At 41.5% G+C, this 25,127-nt stretch overlaps 3 protein-coding genes across 3 annotated transcripts; all 3 read right to left on the bottom strand.

The window, feature by feature from the left end:
* Nucleotides 1–6,713: 6,713 nt before the first annotated feature.
* Nucleotides 6,714–8,513, bottom strand: MELLADRAFT_111899 (uncharacterized protein; the record flags this gene model as incomplete). Its single annotated transcript, XM_007416291.1, has 6 exons — nt 6,714–7,659; nt 7,734–7,855; nt 7,911–7,991; nt 8,050–8,200; nt 8,260–8,342; nt 8,412–8,513. 6 exons carry the CDS (start codon nt 8,511–8,513, stop codon nt 6,714–6,716), a joined length of 1,485 nt encoding a protein of 494 aa, XP_007416353.1.
* Nucleotides 8,514–10,527: 2,014 nt separating this feature from the next.
* MELLADRAFT_93309 (uncharacterized protein) lies at nt 10,528–13,933 on the bottom strand (the record flags this gene model as incomplete). Its single annotated transcript, XM_007416290.1, has 6 exons — nt 10,528–12,372; nt 12,452–12,640; nt 12,743–13,043; nt 13,123–13,326; nt 13,408–13,696; nt 13,807–13,933. 6 exons carry the CDS (start codon nt 13,931–13,933, stop codon nt 10,528–10,530), a joined length of 2,955 nt encoding a protein of 984 aa, XP_007416352.1.
* Nucleotides 13,934–14,274: 341 nt separating this feature from the next.
* Nucleotides 14,275–21,770, bottom strand: MELLADRAFT_45459 (uncharacterized protein; the record flags this gene model as incomplete). Its single annotated transcript, XM_007416289.1, has 9 exons — nt 14,275–14,509; nt 14,580–15,053; nt 15,122–15,762; nt 15,877–17,179; nt 17,252–17,680; nt 17,751–19,408; nt 19,478–19,607; nt 19,670–21,579; nt 21,665–21,770. The coding sequence occupies 9 exons, from the start codon at nt 21,756–21,758 to the stop codon at nt 14,471–14,473; spliced, it is 6,678 nt and encodes a 2,225-aa protein (XP_007416351.1).
* Nucleotides 21,771–25,127: the final 3,357 nt, after the last annotated feature.

Below are 25,127 nucleotides of genomic sequence, written 5' to 3'. Positions count from 1 at the left end.
GAGAGTGAGTAAGGTGATAGTAGTGATAGACAGGACTGAGAAACAAAGAAGCAAAAAGAAAAACGTACTCTGACACCGCGGGAATCAATAGGTCCGAGACCCGATTGAAGAAAGTTGCGGTGACAGGGTCCGCAACTTTCTCCAATTGCGGATCTCGTTCGCATTACGTTCGCATTACGTTTGCAGACCTCCCTCTCCTGTTTAAGTTTCATCAGTGTCCCTTGGAAAAATTCATCCTGTACATATTCATAAACGTTCTCGTGCGCGTAGTGTTTGGAGCAGGGTTGATCGTTCACATAGTCAATTTTTCACCACACACACTTTGTGTAGCCATCGATCGATCTCACAGTGATTTTTCCACTTCTGGAATCATCACATAGGTGAATCAAGGGTTTATCTCCCCAAGTTCAAAATAATTCATAAAGTGGAGGTTACCAATGAGCTGTTCAACTTGTGTTTTATTCATAGGATTGGTAATTGGTTTGTCTCCTGTTATCATTGGCTCATCTAACGTCTATAATCCACTATGATAAAGTCAACAATGATTAAATTAAAAGTATAAAAAAGCCAACGAATGTGAAAGGAATGTGATAAACAACATCAATTGACTACAGTAGTATTAGTAAATAGTGACATTGATGGATTGAAGTGGAAGTGGTTGCCAAAGGCCTGAAATTGAGCAAGGTAGAAATCCAGATGAAACTTGATGTTGCACTTGAGGTATTGGAGATGTGAAAGTTGAGGTTGTGCGTGGAGAGTCCGGTGAGTAGCAAGCGAAGTGGTGAGGGGAGGCGAGTCCAGTTCTCCTTCTGTGGATAAAAATCCTTTTCTGAGTTTTACTCAAGGGTGGTCAGCAAACGTAATGCGGACGTAATGCGAACGAGATCCGCGATTGGAGAAAGTTGCGGACTCTGTCACCGCAACTTTCTTCAATCGGGTCTCGGACCTATTGATTCCCGCGGTGTGAGTAATCTCGTTCCTAACGGTGAGGAACAAACTCAGAGCGCGAGAGAGTGGGAGTATATAAGAAAAACAATTGGTTCGAACACAGAGAAAAAATTCAGACAATGTGAGAACTAGACCAAAAAGGGAAGCATGTGTGTGGAATGTAAGAACAACTTGTAACACCCAATCCCAATGCGGCATAAACCCAACACTCCTTATCCTGATTTGGTGAATACTCTCCTGGCTACCTCTTCTCCTCGAAACCCTTGTACTAACCTGCCCACTCCTCTTGCTGCTCCTTCTTGCTTGTGATGTACTTGACCCTAACTCACTCTTTTACCATAACAGAAATAACAGAGAGAAAGAAAAAAAGAAAGAACTAGCAGTCTACTGGGATAAATCCAGGTAGACTACAGCTAGATGATTCCTAAAAAGGAGATTTAAGTTATAATTATTACATATAATGATTAGATGGAAGCTGGATCCAAGACTTCCCTTCAACCTTCTACTGTAGCAACGTGAAGAGTGATGTAGAGGTCACTACTCTGGTTATTCTTAAATCACTAACTTGAGGTTATTCTTACGGTCACCAACCTGAGTTCTTCTTAAGGTCACTAGCCTGGGGTTCTTCTTAAAGTTATCAACTTTGATAGATCTACTTGGGGGAAGTAGAGGATCCAGAAGGAAGGGATACTACTTCTAGTCAGGAAACACTTTAAAGTAAAGAAGTGAATCACTAGTCTTATTATTACAAGACTGTTGATTATATACTTCAGTATATCTTTAAAGTGGCTCTTTAAAAGTATGGTGTAGTAAAATCTTGGGGGAAAATCTCTGAAGGCTGATAGAGGAGGGGTTTATATACTCTGCTCTCTAAACCTAACTGTAGTAATATTTGCCTCTATCACTACTTTGGTTCAGGGTTGATCATTAACAGGTGTCATTATCACTAGTGATATGTAATTACATACACATGTTGTTGAGGTACAAAGGATTGTTTGCGTCAAGTACATCACAATGTGTGTTAAGTGTGAAGGGTATGTAGAAGGATAATGGAAAGGTTTCAAGAAGAAAGATGGATTGGTATGATTTAGGATGGCTGTGTTAGAACTCATCAACTATTCACATCAACTAGTACGGACTGGGAAGGAGGCTTTCATTTAGTTATTTCTCTTTTGGGATTGCGCATCACTGTTTCCTGTTCTCCCTAAACTGTTCCCTATTGGTTCAGAATGTGTTGTCAAGTCCGAGTTATGTGTTTCATTTTTCTTTTTGCTCAGACTTATATACCAGGCTTCTCTCCCACTCTGGGTTTGTTCCTCACCGTTAGGAACAAGAATAACTCAGAGTAAGCCTTTTTCTTTTCTCTCTTTTTCACTTTGGCTGTCACTATTAGCCTGGACAAAGCTCACTCGTTGTTGTAATCTCTCCTCTACTTTACTCCTGCTTGTCTGCAGGTAAGGACGTGATCCTTTTCCGTCAAGTCTACTTCTTTGAGTTCATTTAGAGCTTACACTCATACACCTGTCTGTCCAGGTAAGGATGTGATCCTTTCCTGTCAAGTCTACTTCTTTGAGTTCATTTAGAGCTTACACTCATACAACTGTCTGTCCAGGTTGTTCTGCTTTTATAAGCTCTAGTTGTGTTGATAAATTTCTGCATTGAACTCTTTCACATGTTATTTATAATATGTAATATAAACAGTTTCACTCTTGACACTGAGTTATGAGGTGTAATTCATGTTTCATTACATATTACATGTTGTTTTAAGTGTACATTTGTATGTAATAAGTGTTTTGGTTCAGGTGGTGGGTGTGGGTTTGAAAGAGAGGGGCGTGCCCGGGCACAGAATCCGTTGTCTGGGACACACCCAAATAGAAGGACACTGCCAGCATTAAGTACGTTCCTTGGTGAGAATATGACCTAGGCTAGAAACATGATTGAGAGTATATTGGGTCATCAAATCATCTTGCACTCCACATCTGAGCCGTAAAACCTATGCTACATATCTGAAAACATCTGAGTAAATCCTGAGCTATCAGCTACATACAGGTACACTCAGTTATCTGCTCATTTAGATATGCAAATCACATGTAATAATTTATGTAACTTTGTTCAGATTGAGACATGCATTTCAAAAGATTGACTACATATATCACAATGGCTACTCATGCAATATTCATGGAGCTGTGTAACAGTAGCAGGAGGGGAATCTGGTCCCTAGGACCCATATTCCCATCTGGGAATCTCTTTAATGCTGGCAGTGGGAGGCGTGTGGGTGCACCTTTGAAACAAAAAAAAACATTATAAACATGAAAAAATCTTCTCAGAAACAGCAATCAAGGCTGTGATGGAGCTCAAACACAAATGGGGATGTGAGAAAAGCGGTTTCAAGTCAGGATGACCACACTTTCAAGATAAAAATCAGAGATTGTTTTGCTCAAGAACTATTTTACAGGTCTTGCAACTCAGATGTGCAATTGATAGCAGAAATATTCTAAGTGGGGCTCATATGTAGTGCTTTTCTGGCTTGAAATTTAAACAGACCAAAATTACAATGTAATGGGCTCCCTCCAGCCCAAGATTAGGTCCAAGAAGACCTTCTATCCTTCAGATTATCCAAGTCTGGCACGCCTTTTGACACACCAAATGTGCTGTGCCCACCACCTGAGTTTTGGTACATTTTATTACATGTTACATACTGTTCTTAGGCTGTATATATATGTAATGAGTTTTATATATAATATATTTAATAAGGGTACTCAAAGTACTATGTGGCGCCACATATCTGGCATCACATACTTTTCAAATTTCATTTTTGATACGGAAATTACCATAACGAGTTGGAGAAAAGGACATGTTGAATTATATTTGGCAAATTTTAATGTCAGCGTAGGTCATTTTGCCTGTCAAAAACAAAATTTGGAAGTATGTGGTGCCACATATGTAGCGCCACATACTTGCTTTGAGTACCCTTAATGTTACAAGTTATTTTTGGGTACATGTATATGTACTCAGGGCTGAAGACATTTCTATCACAATTCAGGTTCCATAATGATGGATAGAATACTTCCCAATTTACATGCAAATTGTGTACTTGACTTGTGTAATGAACTTGAGAAAAAAAATCCTGACCATCTCTTTAGATGGGTGGACTGATGTAGAGAGAAACAGTCTTTATGCTGTTCTGGTTCTATGTGGAAATGAGATCAAACACTATGTTGATCAGTTGGATCTTCATGAGAAGAGACATACATCGGCAACGTTTTTGGAAGCCTTGAATAGATCTCTTGAAGGTTTGGTGCCCTGGTGGGATAACATCAATGCTGTTGTCACAGCCTCTTCCTCAACTATGGGCAAGTTCCATGTAAGTCCATTGCTTTTGTTTGTTTGTTTGATATGATGAAACCTGATGTCCTACTCATTTGATATAGAGGCTTGTGCAATAGGAGTATAATCAAGTTTCTGGATTATTGTGTGTCTTACATGTGTTCAATATTATTGCTAAAGACTTTCTCAACCACTCAAGTATGAAGGATGTCACTTCTCACAACAAAAAGCTTGTAAATTTCTTTGCATCTTGGAGGAAAAAGGAAGGTGTCACTCATTGTCTCCAGACAGCTTGTGAACTTTGTTGGTTCAGCTTCAACAAAGTCTGCCTTTCTGTTGATCAGCATGAAATCAGATTTATTAGATGTGTTGAAAAGGCTGATGATCAATCAGTGGACACATCTTCAATCACAGCCCTCAATCACAATTTGGGCCAGTGCATCCTGGCAACTTGGAATTTTTCTAATTAGTTTTGTATCAGATGTTGAATGTAAATCATTCAGTTTTTGACAAGTCTTTTAATATATCACATCTTTCCTAGAGAAAATGAACCCCCAAGTTCTAAAACCTGGCCAATAAAAGCAGCTTGGGAAATGCAGATCAAGGAGTGGAAGCTAGTACTAGAAGATCTAGATTCTGTATCTGGTCAGGTCATTGAGATATAATTGAGGAATACATCATGAGTTACTTATAAATTGCAATAAATATGATTGCCTGGGGGTTTCAGTATCATTCAAGTCCCCACCAAGGAAGGATTTCCGCAAGCTCTGGACAATATGTCCCAAGTAATCGTAGCAGAGAGCCTACCTTTGACAGCAGACCAGCAGCCTCTGCCCCCCAAACACATGTCATGTAACTCAATAACATCTTGAGCTAAATGATACATGGTTTTATGTTTATACTAGTTATGGCTTTTTATGAAACTTGTAAATTGCAATGCAATGAAATAATGAATAAACAAAATCATAACACCAAGCAGTGAAATGGTTGTGAGATTTTAATGGAATGTTACACATGCCCAAAGGCACAATGAAACCTGTAGAGTTGCACAAAAATTGGGGATGAAAAGGAAACCAACAAAAGGGACCCCAGTATGACAAATGATTGGGTACAAGGATTGTGGTACAATGAGAATTTTTGTCAAGAGATGAGTAAGAAAGGAAAACAACTTTATTACTTGTCCATCCAAATTCATCCCTCCTTGACAAAGAAGAGACTAAACACATTTCTCTCTATAATGGATTTTTTTAAATCTTGAGCTACATGACACATGTTCTTATGTTTAAAGTAGCACTGGATTTTCATGAGACTCATGAAATATAATGCAATAAAATGATGAGTAAAAAATCATAATACCAAAATGAGAAATGTGCACAATATTTTAATGGAAGTAAGGGTTTAATCAAGATTATATGTTATATATACATGTTGGTTGGTTTTTGTGTTTAAGATTCAACTTTTTTTAGAAAAAAGAGATTCATGTAATTAGATGATTGGATCAAAGATAATGAAGTTTTTGTAGTAGTCTTTAGATCAAAGGTACACATATATATAAATTGTCTTGTTGTTGTGGTTTCCGGGGAAATTCCAGAATTAGTAATTAAGTTAAAATAGTATGTAAACAAGTTCTTTTCTTGTACTCTTCCTCTATTTTTGTTTTTGTTGTTCACATACCAATATACATGAAATGTTGACATGAGTCAATTTTTTTGGTTGCATGTATTTTCAAATTTTGAAGGGAAAAAAGGTACATAGAATTGATGAAAAGGGGGAAGAAAAAATAAGTTTATTGAATGAATGATTTGTTTTGAGATATCTTATTGACAGTGTGTTGATCTCATGGTTCAAATGTTTGGGTTCTTCAATGGAAAAATAGGTAAGTGGGCATATTGGTCACCTACATGCATATACCAACCTTTAGGTTCTTTTACAATAACAGATGTGCAAAGAACTTTAAGGGAAGGGTAGTAAGAAAGATTCTCATTGTGAGGCAAAAGTTGCCTTGAAACACAGGAGTGAATTTACCAAAAAGAGTAGTGATTGAAAGATTCACTAGACCCTGAGTATCTAAGCTATATTCGAGTGAAAACATGGTGGATTCACATTGAGCATGCTGTCTGTACAAATAGGGGGTGGGTTTGACAAGCACTCCATCATCTCAAGGATTGCAAATATATGCTGCCATGAAATCTGTCTTTTGGAATCCTAGCATGATCCATTTTAGCTAGATCCATGTGAATTGTCAGGGTCTTGTGATGTACGGCACAAAGGACACTACTTTTAAAATGATATTACAATTTTTCGACTACGTGATACAATGAGTTACTTAAAAATGAAAGATACATGAAAAAACAAAATACCAATGAAATTATATACAACGGCCACGAGGAGTCCCGATAAGATGTGTAGTTTGATCTGAGTTCTGGTTTGTTCACAATCTAGAGCTCAATGTAGTTTTTGGGATCAGTAGCCAAACGTGGCATCATGGCTAAGATTTTCTCCCGATCCTTAACTGCATCAAGACTAAGATTGTTGAATGAATGTGCGATCCCAGTAGGGTGCCAGCGTATATCTACACTTCTGCACGATCCTGCAGATCCAATGAGATCTTGAGGACCGCGTAGGTGAAACATCGTGTTACAGAGGTTGCTAGATGAACTACAGACGATTGACTCGGAATTGTCGACAGCAAATGTGATGTCACGGATCAATGCGACGGCGAGCGTCTTCCTGACCTCCAACGGGGCAGTGTTGAATGATGACTGAAGATGACCGTGCTCAGCGATAGAGATGCCTTTGGGTGAGACTATGAGTGGAAATCGTTGTGAGGCGGGATAGAATGATTGGTGTTCTTCAAACTTCTTCAGGGCCGCTTCGGGATCATCTGAGAGAATGAATAAAGCTGGCAGCTCTTTGGATGTCTTCCAGTCGGGCACATATGATTTAGCTATCTCAAGATAGGGTCGGGGATTGGATTGAGCGGATTTCACGCCAGAAAGTCCAGCAGTTTTCCAACCCATGTTCTCATCTATCTTGTCTCCCAGTCTAAATTGTATAGAGATCACCTTTCTGGCCATTGGTGAATCTAGATCAAAGTCAGCTGTTGAAGTGCGATGTGACGTCTTGTTTTGAAGCGCAAGCAGCTTGTCATTGAGCTCAACCTTCAATTTCATCACTTCGTCCAAGATCATTTGGTTTGGTTTCCATATATGTCTAAAAGCGTCTGATTTAGCGTCGAAGATTGGCTTCACTGAGTAATGTAGATTTTGTTCAGCGGGTAGGATAGTCCTCTGCTCTCGATGATTGATCATGTTCCAAACAGCGTGAGTGTCTATGGCGCGAGAGTCAACCTGTTGCAAAACATGACTAGTGTACCCATCTGGACTACAAATCAACGAAAATCAAAAAGTACTGGTGAGGACCGTTATCAGCATGTCAAAGTATTTATATGAACTCACTGTTCACGGTCTAGCCAGACGTGGTCAGACTCCTTCTTACCAAGGTTTGAGAAAAGTGTACGTGGCATCTCTCTCCAGTTTGAAGGGGGTCGACATTTAAGTGGAGGAATATCAAAATAATCCTGCAGATGAAGAGTCAGTACATATGCTTTTTCAGTCAAAACAGAAAAGACGCACGCTCAGCCTCCCATAATTCCATCTTGTATCATCCACGAGCATCGTATAATTGAGCCAGGTCGCCACTGCAGCTGCTTCGGTCTGAAAGATTGCAATAGATCAGAATCTTGTAAACCCGAGAAAATGGGATTCCACATACATAGAGAGATAATTCAGAGCCAAGTCCGGAGGCACCTGCAAATAAGTAAAGCATTGTTTTGCCGCATGACGGAAGCTCCTCTATAGGTTTCTTGCCAATGCTAGCCATGTGGGTTATCCGTGTTCTTTGGAATGCTCCTGTCAGATTTTCACTAAAGGAGAAAAAAGTCAGCTCAAAAAATGAGTACCTTGATGAGAATGTTTGACGAACTCTTTGGATGACGGCAAAAACAACCGATATGAGAATATTAAGACCACCACACAAGCAGTAATGAGCCAAGTTTTGTACTTCTCCTAAAGGTGCGAGATCATGACATGGTTAGACTAAAACTCAAGAATGTTATCTTCAAAGAATTTTCTCACCCCTTTGATCTGCATATGTTGTAAAGTTGGCCCGAATTTTGAAAGTCTCAAACTTTCAACAGGCTTGAACATTGGCATAGGACGTAAAGGTTCCATTGGCATCGTGGGGAGGGCAGTTCAGATCTGTTCTTGTGAGAATTTATTGATTAGGCTTCAAAATTTTGTTCAAGATAGTACGCCTTCCAGCGATATGACCAGTGTAATTGTAGGTGTAGGGTGTTCAAGGTGATTTTATGAGTAGTACGAAAATGGAGGGATATCGTTTTGAGGGCGGGAGTATTTTTTGACGGGACTGTTTATACCTCATGATGCTGGCAACTTTCGAAAAAAGAATTGTGATATGCTTCTTGATGTTTGTAGTGATTGCTTTGCTGTTGACCTAAATTATCGTATAGGCTCAGGCTCAGCGGTCACATCCCATACAAAAATCGACTCACCCTAAGATTGAGCTCGTAGGCTTTCTGGATCATGGCATCAACCAGGCTAGCCCCAGAACGATGGTTGGTCGTGAGGTGATGGTGGAGGCAGAAATGAAGCCTAGCCGATGTCACCAGGCTTGAGACGTCAAGTCACATATAGCCTCTTAGATGTAATTTGATGCCAACCAAGAAATACACACAATCATGAGATGTTAAAATCAAACGATACCATGATGATGTGTTACATGAGCAGATGTGATTTGCAGTAACAGAACAAGTTCATGAATACAACGTCCATCCGCTTAGACGTCTCCATGTGATGAATCTAACGATTGAAGATATCAGGCTTGTAGATCAAAGGGGTGTAGCGAGAAACGACTAAGAAAATCAAAACCATCAAGGTGAGGCGCAACTTGACAACGAACTTGTGTCTTTGATAGGGATTCATAATCAATGAGGTGAGCTGTTAAGCTGAATGGTTGTTGACATCAATCGTTTTGATTGAAATTCAGAATCGATCCAAAAATACGAAAAAACTTGCTCTCAACTGCCACACAGAAGCTTTTGACATCAGGCCCAGGGTGTTCAACACGTTATCATACACAAGTGAGCGTGAATTGCATGGTTCTATGTGATCTCAAGACCTGCCTGGTAAGTTTAACATCATTTAAGTTGAGCTTTGAAACAGAGCAATTGGAAAAGAACAAAGAACAAAAATCTAAGCTTCTCTTTGGAGAAAAGGGCTTCGAGTTGTGTATAGTGCGTGGAGGCAAGACCTTGGCAATTTGAGATCAAGTAAATACAGGTAAATACTCAATAAGTTGCCCTTTTGGCCCCGCCAGCTCAAATTTCATATCGTTCAATCTGGTTGGATTCTAGTTTTTTCATCAAAATTGTTTGCTGCTCTTTCCTATCGAGCTCGGTTTACTGTCCCAAGTCAACGAGCTCTTGGGTTGCAAGTTGTTCTTTTGCTCAACTTCCTACGACAAAAACTCGCGGAGATAAAATACATTTCCCAAAGAAAATTGATTCTGCAGAAAAAAAAAACAAGAAATCATTATTTTCCTCCAAAAAGATATACAGGGATTGCTCTGGATGAGAGCAGTCCAAAAGCTGAGAAAAATTTGAAAAAGGTGATGCGTTGGTATAGATATACTCTTTTGAAAAAAACAACCAAAAATATATGCATGGAATGCGCTCGATGAGAGCATTCCAGAACTCCAATCAGCTGGTTGATACGATAGGTTTTGAGGTGTAGCAATTGTTTTGGGCCTTCTTTTGAATTTGACAACAATTTGCCTCCACGCACTATAGAATGATTTTCTTTGCTTAATCCTAATTATTTCAAGGACTGTAGGCTATAGATCCTTGATGATCCAGGAGAATTATTGGTTACATTGCTCACTTGAGGGTATATGTACAATAGCTTTGTCATGTGATGAACCCATGTACTCTGACTGCTTCCTCATCCGTTTTTCGCCACTGTGTAGGTTCATCATTCTTCATGAACACCCTCAGACTATCTTCACTAGGATAGAAAACATGGTATTAAATTTTTTTCTTCTAGTATACTAAACCATTATCTTCCATGTATTCCCATATAAATTATAAATACGATCTCACAAAATGATACAAAATGATGTTGGTACAATTTACAATATTCAACAAATCGTTAGACATATTATACTTTGCATACTTCAAAGTAAGCTATCCTCAGATGATTCGATTCTTGGTACTGGAGCTGGTCTAGGATGTTCAAAAATTTCAGTGTTTTGAAATAAACTAGAGTTAGATAAATGGGTTGGTAAGATAGCAAGTAAATCATGATCTATTTGAAATGTAGGTGAAAATCCAGTTTGTAACTCTTCAATAGCTTCTTCATTACCTTCTAAAGTTATGTGTTCATTCTGATTTGTCAAAGATTGAGTTACAGACGGCAAAGAATTAGATAAAGATTGAGGCTCTCGCATGATTGGGTGTCCCATTAAATCAATAATCTGAATTGATGAGGTAGGTGAAGCAGTGAACATCGTTGAAGTTCTAGAAAGTCGTGATTGACTGGAGTTTCTTGTTAGAGGGGTTTCAATTTCACCCGAGTTCCTCATTTCATAGTTTTCAAAAGAAGAGTTTTGAAATGTGTCTCTTCTCGGAGACTGTGGGAATTGTGGAGGATCGAACGATTCGTTTCGACTTGCGTCTTCCATAGTTGTAAGACCACCAATGAAGCTAGTCACATCTATTTGACTGCCTCCTTGACGTCCAAAGCGTGGTTCGATTTCCTCTGGCTGATCATTTATAATCTGTTCTTCCGCTGGTTGTCTCGTAATCGGTGTCAGCTGAAAATTTGCGCTAGAGGGTTGGATAGAGTTCCCTCCACTTTTTGAAATAGTCAGAGGGGTGGTCAACTGGACTGGCTCTTGAGGTTCGATAGGTTCAGCGTCTAAATTCGATATATCGGGTTGTAATGCAACTGAATCGGTAGGTGCATTGAAACCCCCTTCTTCCCTCGTATCAAATACCACTGATGAAATAGTATCACTTTCTTTTAAATGAAGTGGTACTGGTAATTCAACAAAAACAGACGATCTATTACCCCAAGATAGGCGATTAAGACCATCTTGATGAAATATAGAAGAAAATGAAGAAGAAGGAAGGCTTGAATAAAGTGCGGAGGCCGTAAGGATAGAAGATAGATCTAATGATCTTAAAGCTGGTTGAGCAGCTTGGTGTGGGAAAAGTGGGAAGCTTGAAGACGGCAGCGGTCCTAATGAATCAGCTCTTACTTCAACTTGAAACTCTGGGTTTCCTTCATGACCATCAACCATGCGAAATGTGGGAAGAGGTGGTGGTATTTCCTCATCGTACTCTCCCATGTAGTACTTGGAGAATATGGTTGAAGCAGGAATTGAGTTTAATGGCCCCAAGTCATCCATAACCTTCGATCCTTGGTCATCTGCCATAGAAAGGAATGAAAATCGCGCTTCGCTTGCATTATAGTTGAGATTTGAATTCCTATCGTAGATAATGGGCTTCTGAGGATCATCAAGTGTCGAATAAAATGCATAATCTGGTTGACTGAGTCGTTCTCTATCTCCAAAAACTGACGAAGTGTCGGACGTGTGAAGGCTATCTTCCTGAGTTTGAGGCGATGGTGCGATGGGAGACGCAATGGTGATAGAAACCTCTCTAGTGACTCGCGTTCTTGGCGAAATTAAGCCGTCTCTCTGGAAGATGTCCAATGCCCCCTGTAGATTTGAAGTGTTTCTGTCGGTGTTCAACTGAGTGAGCGTAGAAATTCCAGGTAATACTGGTGCATCGGGTAGGCTCTTGAATACAGGTGCAGTGGGTGAATCGGCAACGAGTGAGATCAAACGCTCATTCCGGATCTCATCCATTGATTCAAGAGCTTCAAAGCTAGATCCTGTAGGGAGCGCAAAGATACCCTTGGTGTCGGAGGTTGGTATTTGTTTTATTTGAAGATCTGATCTCCGAATGGATTCTGAGCGAGCGCAATGGATAGCAGCATCGATGATGTAAAAATACTAAAGGACCGAAAAGATACCACGAAGAGGGATCAGCAGTTAGCTCGTTTTTTTCTATATTGGTAATTTGGAAACAAACCACTTGAATTAGGGTCATATAGCGACCCAGTGGCGTCTCGCTGAACGCAGTTATTTCCAAATCCATGATCTGCAAAGCGAATCCAACCCCATTTCCGATGAGGACTGGGCCAAGTTCTTTGACTGTGGAAGATACAATCAAGGACTTGAACATGAGCACTGTGTAAACAGACTTAGTCGTCAGTACGAGCTGTGAGGGGAAAGATCAAGAGTTCAAATAATGCAGAAAGCCTGGTCAGTTTTAATGAGTGCATGGATGTAAATCAGAAGTTGCTAGTATGGAAGACTCAACTAAAAGTAACATCTGAAAAGCTGCAGACGCCCTCAAGAACTGCAAAAAGTTCAGGGGAGCAGATACAATTCCAATCTTCCACACAGTATCTAGTATGGTAACAATCAAGATGATCATCAAGACCAAAATTTTCAATACTTTTGCATAAGGTCCAAGCCCGTCCCAGCTGGGCGTGGCCCACAGAGAGGAAGAAGTAGGTGGAATGATATCTTGTCTTGACACTAGAGACGCGCGATTCGACATTGCTGGCTCGAACCGAAAAAAAAGATATATATATTTGAACAAAGCTCCACCGGCGAGACTGAAGGTAGAAAGGAACAAACGGGTTAATCGGATCAATTTTGGTTGGCAATATCTTGGCAGTGGGAGAAATGTCATACAATGCTGCCGTAGCAATAGCGGTATTAGGTGATTTTCCATTTGGAGAAGCTTCCGTGCTTATGAGATTAGCCAATTCCAAGATGCCAGCTATGAATGTAAAAATTGCGGACAGTAGGATGAAAACCGTGACGACGTTCAATTGATCATTGAATGCGAGGATAGTGGATATGGCAATTGCAACGAAGCCAGTACTGATAGGAGGACTATAAAATTTGAACGGGAGATTATCAGCACGGATGTCTCTCCGAACAAAATCCTGGGAGGAAGAGAGCTCGTAGACCTACCAATTTGCAATCAATTGGATCGGTTGAGACAGTGAAGACCAGGTGGCAGCAGAAGGCCACATTAGCGCGAGCTGAGGTTGCGTAGCTGTCGTTATCCGAGTTTGAGGGGTCTGCTGCCGTTTCCAAAGAAGATCATTGAATTCATGGGTTATGGATGGCAATTGAGTTCGAAGTAATGGCGGTGATGGGGTGAGATGAGACGAGTCTACTAGAGTTGCTTGAGCAAGCCAGGGGCCGGTCAATAGACTTGTAACAGTGAGAGCAAACAGCATTCCAGTGTTGAGGATTCCTCCCCAAAGGAAAGAAAAAGAGAAAGAAAGTCGAACGTGTTGCAATCCAGTGCAATCTTAAGCGAGCGGTCGACGCGTCCGAACAGAAAAGGATTAAAAGAAGGAATACTTTCTGACTCCCACTTGCTGAGCGAGTTGTTTCGCGCAGACGAAATTGCGGAGATTGAAGCCACCTTGCTGTGCCATGGGCCTTTGAAATGGAAGTTGGAACTATAAGTCAAGTTAATCGGGCCCATGAAAACAAGTCAATGAATTCAACAAGGCATCGCTCTCGAGTCTCAGTCAACTAGCAATACATCTCACAGAACCAGACCAAACCATCACGATGTACGCGTTTACTCCCTCTCGACGAGGCAATTCGATGACTCGGTGCCGTAAATCGATCAGATTTACTCAACCTTGTTATCAGTTTGGGATGGGCCATCTTCCACATCTCAAACATCGACCGGTACGCCCACACCCATATCAACTTGAACAAGAGTGAAAAACTTTACCTACGCAAATCACTGTTCAGACTTTGCAGACTTGACATGCAGAATTGACAAAGGCTTTGGGCAATTTGGATTAACTGAAACGTGCAGAAGATATATTCAATTGCAAATAGTCACTGATGTCGTATGGTATGCTTAGTTGTATTGTAACGTATAGGGTAAAAAATCTAGTTCTCAGATGCACATAAGATGCTGTTTTTGATTTTGAAAATGAAATAAAGTGAGTCAAAAGAAGAAACTTTCAAGTAACCTGAGTCATTCCAACTTGTCATAAAATTCGTTTCATGGCGATAAAACTAAGGTGAGCAGAGCCATGCGAACCTAAACAAGCATACAAGGTTGAAAGTTAGATAGGATCAAGGATCATAATATTAACAGAGAAAAGACGTACAAATAGACCATGTCGCATTTGTCGGAAGTAAGCCGCTCTGAGTGGGTCGAAATCGACCTCTGGGTCAATTTCTGTATTACGAGGCAAAGGATGCATCACAATCATATGCTTCTTTGCCTTACTGAGCAAGTCATTGTTGACTACGTATGCATTCTTGACTGCTTCATAGCTTGCTTGACTCGTAAATCTCTCTTGTTGCATTCGCGTGACATATAGCACATCCGTTTCAGCAATCACTTTCTCCAAGCTTGAAAACTCTTGAAATTTGATACCAGCCCGGGAGGCCACACTCTTAACGCTATCGGGCATATTGAGAGATGGTGGGGAGACGAAGTTGATGTTGACTTGATACAAGGAAAGGATCTTCACTAAACTATGTACCGTTCGTCCGTTCTTCAAGTCTCCTACCATAGTGATTGTCAAGCCGTTCACAGTTCCTAACTCTTCACGGATGGTGTAGACATCCAGAAAAGCCTACCAAAAATGAAGAAACCACTCTTTAGCTTTAGCTTACATACTCATAGATGAGGCTTGAAACTTACCTGTGTAGGATGTTCACCGATTCCATCCCCTGCATTGATGATAGGGACTGATGAAACTTTAGCTGCACTTTGAACACTACCTGCTGCGGGATGTCTCAATACGACAGCATCACCGTAGCATCCCAAGGTTCGGATCGTATCTTCTAATGATTCGCCTTTGGCAGCGGACGATTTGTCGGCGGAGATTGAGACTACTCGACCTCCTAATCGACACATTGCTGCTTCAAAGGAGGCTGATGTTCTCGTGGAGGGTTCGTAAAACATTGAACATATGACTTTCCCCTTGAGGATATCCAAGACTCCGTTGCGTTCGACTTGTGTTCGCAACTCTTGCGCTACATTGAAGAGTCCGTGTAGGTCATGTCGGGTGAACTGCTCAACGGTCAAAATGTGTCGACGATAGAAAGCGGGATCGCGTTCGAATGTGACAATGGGAGGCGAAAGCCTTTGGGGGATGGGTGGGAATGAAAGTTGCTGAGAATCATTGATGCGCATGGCCCGAGAGCTTGCTCCTTGGTTCTTGTTCTCCGTATGTGAGAGCGAGAGGAAACTTGGTTGCGATGTGCCTCCATTTGGCAGTAGATTAGGAGATGTGATTCCTAGCGCCAGAGGTGAGCGGATACCCGAGATATCAGGCGAGCCTACAGCACCGATAGCAGGCACCATATTCTTGGGAACCAGGTGTGTCGAAGATTTGGGTTTGGGATCGAGTGCCGGGCGATTTGCCGATGTGAAACAGTCAGTTAGGTAATCACCCGTTCCGGCCTTCGAGTGCGAAAAGCCGTCCAAATAGATCGTCTCGTCACGGAAAACCACACGATGAACTGTACCGTTAAAGACTTGATCCTGAGTGGGGGACCAGGTGGACTTTGAGAACCTGTTTGGGCGGTCGACTTGAACTTCCATATAAGTACCTTTGGGGATAGGCAAATTGAAGATCTTGGCAGGATTGTCTGAGCATCGAGAGGTCACATCCTCCATTGTCAAACGACCATCACTTATGGCAGCTAGTAAGAGTTGAGTCGATTCTTCATAACCATCTCCGGGGACATACGGTTTTTCTAATTGGACAGCGAGTTCATAGGGGACGCTTCCAACAGAGAAGGTATCGATGTGCTCTAGATTCTCCCATATGACTTCTTGATCATGAAGAGTTGGCAAGCATGTCGCCTGGGGATAGTCGGTTTGATTCAAGAATAGCGTGTAAACTGCAACGTCGGCGGTGACTTGTAGTCCTTTCTTTTTGCTCAATGCGATTAACTCTATATCAGCGGCAGACCCAACGTTGATCACATGTACACTTCGGTCATGAAGACTAGCAAGTAATAAGACTGATGCCAGGTCAGTGGTTTTAGCATCAGTCATGATCGGTTTGTCGTATGGCCAAGAGGCGAAGTGGGCTGCAATCGCGACGGCTTGATTGACGTCACCTGGTAAACGTCTGAATGGTAGCATCAACGCACTTGCGTGGTCGCAAAGATGAGAGTCGAGGGTAGAGACATTGTGAGAAGTAGCTGCGACGGAGAAAGAGTAGTTGCAATGAGCTCGTCCAGAAGCAGATGCTTTGGCAGACTCCAAGACCTTGCTATCGTCCAAACGGCCAGTGGTACCAACAGCCAGACACTGCAACACAAGGTATCCAGCACGTACAGCTGCATGCGAGAGTTGTTCGAGAGAGTTTGCTTGAATGTCATTCAGATTGTCGACAAAAGCGGCAGAGTCGATGAAACCTGGGAAGCGGATTGTCTGATGGGAGGATTTGGCGTCCGTGGAGCTGATAGACAATGTAGGGTACCTAGCCAATCCCTCGATCAAGATTTTGGCATTCTTCACATTGGTGATCAATGGGATCGCATGATCAATAGCAGTCCTTCGAGCGCGATAACCACGTGAGATGTGCTGTTGAGGTCGTCTGAATCGATTTCGACTGGGTAAGTTGATGAACAAATCGACCTTGCCTTGTTTCAAATGATCGATCAAAGAATATTCTGCTTTTTGTCCCTTGGCCTCTTCTTCCGAAGAGAAAGCCTCTAAGAATTTGCACGGAATGCCATGTTCCTGTAGAATGATGGATGTGAGCATCTTTATCGAGTCAACTATTAATCATGATAACTTGGAAATTGGACTTACGCTGATGAAGTCATTTGTTCCAGCAGTACCATAGATTGTATAGCCTAGTCGGTAAAGACGCTGCACAGATGGCAGCATCTCCAATTTATCGGCGTAAGCACCAATAGAGAAGAGAACACTTTTCTTTGGTAGCCGAACGTTGGTAGCCAAGATAGCTTTTAGGTAAGCTTCATACTTGTCTTTTCCGAAACAAGCAACTTCCCCAGTTGAGGCCATCTCGACCCCGAGAACAGGATCGGCACCTGCCAAACGACTGAAACTGAATTGAGGAGCTTTAACTCCAACATACCCAGGTGGAAGATTGCGCGGTGGATATGCTTGAACAGGGAATCCCAACATAACATCGGTGGCCATTGCAACGGCATCGACTCCAGTGACTTTAGAAACGAAAGGGAAAGAACGCGAGGCACGAACATTGCACTCAATCACCTAAGAAGTGATAAAATTGATCAGCTCACTACCCAATCAATGAGAAGAAGCTAATCATAAAAAAACTTACCTTGATGTCATTATTTTTAGCGATGAATTGAATGTTGAACGGTCCGGTGATATTGAGTGCGTTCCCAATCTTTTGGGTGGCGATTTCGATGCGTCGAACTGTCTCAGGTTCCAAGTCTTGAGGAGGAAGTATAAGTGTTGCATCACCAGAGTGGACACCCGCATTCTCAACGTGTTCGCAAACGTAATGCATGACCAGTTTCCCATTCTGGGCAACTGCATCCATCTCGATTTCTTTGGCTCCTTCGATATACTTGGTGACTACGACTGGATACTCGCGAGAAACTTGTGCTGCTTGAGCAAGATAGGCAGATAGATCATCACCCGAGTAGACCACGTTCATAGCAGCACCTGACAAGACGTAGGACGGTCGCACCAAGACGGGGTACCCCACAGCGTCACAAAAAGTGTGGGCCTCGGCAATAGTAGTGAGCTCCTTCCATCTAGGTTGATCAACACCAATCTTGTCAAGCATTCGTGAGAATTTGTACCGGTTTTCTGCATTGTCGATCATTTCCGGTGAAGTTCCTAGGATCTTGACATTCTGACGATGTAAAGGTAAGGCGATGTTGTTTGGGATTTGCCCACCCATCGAAATAATCACTCCACTAGATTTTTCGGTCTCGTAAATGTCGAGTACTGTCTCGAGACTGATGTTTTCGAAATACAGACGATCGGCTTCATCGAAATCTGTGGAAACCGTCTCTGGATTGTAATTCACCATGATAGTTCGTAATCCACGACCGCGTAGTGTACGGATCGCTCGAACAGCACACCAATCAAACTCGACCGATGATCCAATACGGTAGACACCCGATCCTAAAACGATAATTCCCCTATCCTCAAAAGTAACATCATTTTCTACTGCATTGTAAGTGGTGAAGAGATAATTAGTGAAGGCTGGGAATTCTGCTGCCACCGTATCAATTTGCTTCACAAATGGCATGATTCCAAACTCGACCCGAATCCGACGAATAGCAAGCTCGTTGGAATTCAAGAATCTAGCAAGTTGATAATCCGAAAATCCGTGTTGTTTGGCGTAGCGCAATAAGTCAACAGGAAAGTGTGAAGCATTATATTTTCGAATGCTTTGTTCCATCAAAACTATATGCTCAAGTTTACGTAAGAACCATCTATCAATCTTTGTAATTTCCCAGACTTTCTCAACCGTCCACCCAGCATGCAATGCATTGGCAACAGCAAAGATTCGGCGATCCGTTGGATTTCGCAACTCAGTCTCCAGTTCGGCGTCGGAGACGATTGTATTTTTATCGAATCCAGTGAACGAAGGATCTACGGACCTAATCGCTTTTTGAATCGTTTCTTCAAAGGTCCGTCCAATGGCCATGACCTCACCCACGGATTTCATACTGCTACCAAGTTGACTGGATACCCTTTGAAATTTCTTCAGATCCCATCGCGGCATCTTTACCACACAGTAGTCCAAGCTAGGTTCGAAGCATGCGGAAGTCACCTTGGTGACTGTGTTACGGATCTCGTTGAGAGGAATTCCTAAGCCAAGTTTGGCTGCGATGAAGGCTAGTGGATATCCAGTAGCTTTAGACGCTAAGGCAGACGAGCGAGAAAGTCGAGCATTGACTTCGATGATGGCGTACTCTTTGGAGTCAGGATTAAGAGCGTATTGTATATTACATTCACCTGATATCAAAACAGATTGGTAAATGTCAGATCATGAAGTTGGAAACTCAAGAACATGAGATTACTGACCCACTACACCCAAATGACGAATGACATTGATAGCCGTTGTTCGAAGCATATGGTAATCGGCATCCGAGAGTGTTTGCGAGGGTGCCACCACAATAGAATCACCAGTGTGAATACCCAGCGGGTCGAAATTCTACATGGGTTGACTATCGTTAGCATTCAGATGTAGGGTGCATGCTTGTGAACTTGGCTCACCTCCATGTTACAGACAGTGATACAATTATCCCTACAATCTCGGACAACTTCATACTCAATTTCCTTCCATCCCTTCATACTTCTTTCAATCAAAACTTGAGTACTGATAGCAAAAGCTTTGCCACAGAGTTCTACCAATTCTTCTTCGTTATTAGCAAACCCACTTCCAAGTCCACCCAAAGCAAAAGCCGCTCGTAGAATCACTGGATAACCAATTGTACTAGCTGCTTTGATACTTTCCTCCACAGAAGTAGCTGAAGCACTCATCGCACATTTTTCACCAATCTCCAGCATGGCAGAAGCAAACATTTCACGGTCTTCTGTTGTGACGATTGTAGAGATCGGCGTTCCCAAGACTTGTACACCCAAACCTTCAAATTCGTTAGCCATCGCAATTCCAACACCAAGAGCAGTTTGACCACCAAATGTACAATAGATTCCGTCAGGTCTTTCGTATTGAATCACTTTTCGGACAAATTCAGGTGTGACCGGGAGAAAGTAGACTTTGTCAGCGAGCCCTTTACTAGTTTGAATAGTGGCAATGTTCGGATTGATCAAGATAGTATAAACTCCTTCTTCTTTGAGGGCTTTGATGGCTTGACTTCCAGAATAATCGAATTCACCAGCCTGACCAATGGACAGTCCACCACTACCAAGCACCAAGACCTTTTTGACCGTAGCCCTAGGATTTTTAGCAATGTTTTCATGAATATCACCACCGGGCATGGTGACCGGAAGAAAGGTCTTGTCCTGAGCGAAGCGAAGTACGCTAGCAATGAAAACGTCGAAGAGAAATTCTGTGTCTTTAGGTCCTGGGGCACTCTCGGGATGGAATTGGACACTAAAGAATGGATATTGAGTTGAGTAAATGCCTTCATTACTTTGATCATTGGCGTTTACGAATAATTCCTTCCAGTCGCTAGGAAGAGTAGGGGTGTCGACAGCATAACCATGATTTTGAGATGTGATATAACAGCGTCCAGACTGGAGGTCTGTACAGGGGATGTTTTGACCTCGGTTACCGTATTTGAGCTTAACAGTTTTGGCGCCAGCAGCTAAAGCTAATAATTGATGACCAAGACAAATTCCGAAGATAGGGAAAGACTTCAACTGAATCGCTTTGCGGATCTCGAGGATTGTACTTGCTACCATCGTAGGATCACCGGGTCCGTTGGAGATGAAGAGACCATCGAAAGACCCTTCCGGTTCAATTGATGGGTTCAGAAAGTCATGGTCATAAGGAACCACTTTTAGTTCGACTCCTCGACGAATAAAGCATCGAATTTGATTTTCTTTCATTCCGACATCCAAGGCCAGAATTCGGATAGGTCGGGATTTGGTGGGATGCATGAGGATATGTGGCTCTGCATTTTGGGAGCAAATTTCCATAGGTTGATAAACCTTTGGTTCTTTGCGAGACACCAAAGAAACTAGATTTTCGACATTGGGATCATGTAATGGAATATCAATGTAATCTGAACGCCAGGAGTCTTTGAGGAGGCTGAATGCATTCAACTTTGGAAAGTTGGTTTTTTGAATCAAAGGACTGCCACAATTCGTCTCATTTTTGGCCAAAAGTTTCGCAAGCATCACACCTCGTTCACGGATTTTTTTCGTCAAGACTCGGGTATCCAATCCATAGACAGCAGGGATGCCTTCAGCTTGAAGCCATTGACCTAAAGAGCTGTTAGCCAAGTGATGACTGTATTCGAGCTCTTCTCCACTATAACAGCCAACAACGAGGGCAGCCACGTGAATTCGTGAAGATTCGAAATAAGCAGACAATCCAGACGTCGAAAAAAGCTCGTCTCGGTCGGGAACACCATAAGATCCAATGAGTGGATAGGTTAGGACCAAGATCTGGCCTTCGTAGGACGGATCGGTGAGCGATTCGGGGTATCCCACCATTCCTAAGAGACAAGAGGGATTGAAATTGATGTCAAAACATCAGCATTTCGCATCATATTGAAAAACTTGATAATAAAATTTATGAACCAGTTTGGAAAACGCATTCGCCGCTAACGCTCTTCCCTGGACAGCCAAAGCTGTAACCCTGGTAAACTGTACCATCAGCCAGTTCGAGAACCATACTTTTCTTCGATAGCGCTTCTCGACCGTCTAGGTTCCCATCTTCACTTTCGCCAGCTGTAGCAGTGTAAACAGCGGAAAGTGCCGCAATAGAAGGACATGCTGAAGGTAATGTAGGGATCCCTCTTCGAGTGCCAGAAATCGATGGTGAGCGGGACAAAACGGGTGATCGACTATGTCCCAAAACACACAATTCATCCGCGAATCAGACAAACTTGCAGGTAAATCATGATGATAAATTTTAAAAAGTTCAGAATAAGGTTGACAGACACTCCGCCCGGTCCTTTGATGGCCGCTGCTCGTCGGGACGCAACATCCATTGGTTCATTCATTCCGTTAGTACCGTTTACAGAGCTGGCCTCCGACATGGGTTTCGTAAAGGTAGACATCTTGTTTCCGACTTGAAATCAAAGAAAAAATGTACCCTGTGGTTGCCTCGCGTGGTTTACTGACTGATGAGGTAGGATGTATAAAAAATTGATGCTATAGCGAAAGATGAAAAGATGAGAGTGTTTGACTAGAAGTGTTGAAAGCTGCTTTTGAATTTGTCGGAAAATTTGCACATTAAAATTGATCCTTCAGGGTGCGTCTCGGAAGATCCAACAGATGGTGTTTCAACTTTTTTTTTGGATCGGAGCATTGAAGAGAAATTTTACCTCGACTGTAGCATATGTGGGTGATGTGGGATTGTAACTGTAGCCTTCTATTGAGTGACTCTCGGACTTAATCACATGACGCGTGTGTTAGTGTAGCCTACACGCGCACACACAGCTTACATAATTCCTCATTCCTCTCCACAACATTTCCAAGATGCTTGACGAATTAACCACAAGATTCATCTTCAGCATTCAGCAGAACCAGATTGACCTGTCCCAAAAATCTTTTATCCAAATATCCAGACCTCATAGAGATAGATTCCTCATCCTCCACTTGAGTTGATTGACTCAAGAATCTCAAGCATGTGCTTTGGCTCATCAACATTTCAAACTAAACTAAAACTCTTCTATAATCGACTGATGAGGAACTTGTTTTAGATAACACTATTCGAGCTGATGATCAGTAGGCTCACAATTAAATCATACAAAAGACAACATCAAACAGGTAAGGAATTCGAAGGTGTTTCCGTGACACTCCGTGGATGTCCGTTGGCGAATCGATAGATCTGCCAACGTTTTTTGTTTCGAAGATACAAATTCATAACTCTTATCACTTCTTGGCTTCCGAAGTGCACAACTAAAGAGAATGCATTCACCTTGATTATGCTTCTTTGGTCTGGTGGTCTCTGAATCTTCCAGTTTGAAGATGCGCTATTCGTGATCTTTCTTTTCCCGTACTTTGCCGGACCGTTTTGAGCTGATGCAAAACATTAGACCTACAGGCCATGTTTACCTGAAGTCAGGCAGACTCACAATTGTCTTCAAGTTCTATGTCACAGAAATCAACCCAGTACATATCTACTTTCAACTCATTCTCACAACTAACTGATTCGAATCTTACCCGCTAATCTCATCATACCCAAAAAGAATCACATTTATAATATTCCTTTCTCACAAATCTATTATAATTTATATGATGTTATTTTTCAAGTGTTTTTTAGAAAAATGATAGTATATTGTGTAATAAAAATTGTTCAAAGAATATAACGAAACCCCCTCTCCACCTCAGAAGTCAAAACAAAAAAAATCAAGTTATAATTATAAAAAAATATAAGATAATAAATGAGTGATATCGTAATAAAAAAAAAAAAAAAAAATAACAAATCAAATCAAAACTATTTTTTTTGATTATTATAGATTAAACTTAAATTAATTGTCCAATTTATAAGGGAAAAAAAGATTGTAAGAAAAAAAAACCCACAAAAGAGACATAGGAAGAGAGAGAAGAAAGAAAAAAAAATCAATCAAAACAACCAAAACAACTCCTTTTGACACAAAAACTATCAAAGAAAAACAAGAAAGTTAACGAAAAAGAGATTCTGAAATAAAAAAAAAAGAAAAATCATGGATAATTAAAAAGAGGGTTAATTAGGTAAGTAAAACTAAAAGTCATAAAGTTTAAACGATTTAAAAGAAATTAAAAGAAATCGAAAATATAAATAAATCAAAAAAAAAATGATGATGATGATAATGATGATGACGATTTAGGAAAAAGAAAAAACTTTTTTTTAGCAATTCCAATAGATAAGAACATAAAAAAGAAGATGGTGAGCAAAAAAGGAATGTTCAGTTACATCCATCCACCTTAACTTAAACAAAAACACAAAAATGACGTTCTTCTTCAACTTGATAATCTGTTGATAAACCAAGACCAGACACTCAAAATCCTCTTCCCTCCGTTCAAAAAGAAAGAAAAAAAGAAATTAATCAAAAAAAAACCTAATACCCCAAAAGACAAAATAAATAGAAAGAAATCTTTAAGAACGCTAAAACCCGATTGACAAAGATCATGAACTTGAATGATCTTCAAGAACTTGGAAATGCTAAAGCCCGTGATTGACTATTACTAAGTGTAGTAGAAGAATCAAAATAACTTTTAAAGGCTGAAAAATCTTCACTAGGTTGTTTTGAGATGCTCATTCCACTCTGACGAAGTGTTTGAGTAGTATGATGTCTTGGATCCACATTATCCGCATTATTCACAAAGTTTCGTTTGGTGGTCACCAGTGTTGTTGCCGAATTTCGTGTTCGAGCTTTATGATTGACACTTTTACTCATCGGTGGTGATGGGGGTCCTGTACTACCTGATCGTCTTCGAGATGCAGTAGGGGTTCCGTTCGCCCCAGTTGGATTTTGTCCTGACGTACTGCCTGCTCGTCGTCTTGCGGTGATCGGTGGTCTAGTGACAGGTGGAGGTGATTGTGCTCGATTGGTCGAATACTGAAGTGCATTACTACCCGCTTGCATCTTCTTCGCCAACGTGCTTGTCGTGGGTGTCTCATATCGATACTGAGATGCGAGTGGGAGAGTCGTGTTAGGCCCTGTATAGGCACCTGAATGACCCGTTGGCGGACGCTGAGAGGGAGGGGACGCGCATGCAGATAGACTGCCAGATGTACTAGCGCTGGTTGCATTACCAGCAGGCACTCGATTGGAAAATTTGCTAACAGCGTTAGTCTTCTTGTTGATGACAGATTGTGTGGTTGGGGATAGAACTCGAGCGGGAGGCGCCGCTTTGCTGAAGGTGACGGAGGATGTGGCCAGTTGGGAACCTTTCATAGTGTTCGTCATGGGCTTCAAAACGTTGGATGCAACTGGTCTTGGATCATCCAGGTCGTATGAGAAACTAAGTCAAAGATGATCAATTCAGTTCGTATTATGGCTGATCATCACTCCGAAATGATTAAATGACAAACCTCATCTCGCTTTCCCGT

The sequence above is a fragment of the Melampsora larici-populina genome (assembly GCF_000204055.1).
Source record: "Melampsora larici-populina 98AG31 unplaced genomic scaffold MELLAscaffold_59, whole genome shotgun sequence".
NCBI lineage: Eukaryota > Fungi > Basidiomycota > Pucciniomycetes > Pucciniales > Melampsoraceae > Melampsora > Melampsora laricis-populina.
The sequence above is the reverse complement of the archived record's forward strand: the minus strand, read 5'-3'. Positions and strand labels throughout refer to the sequence as shown.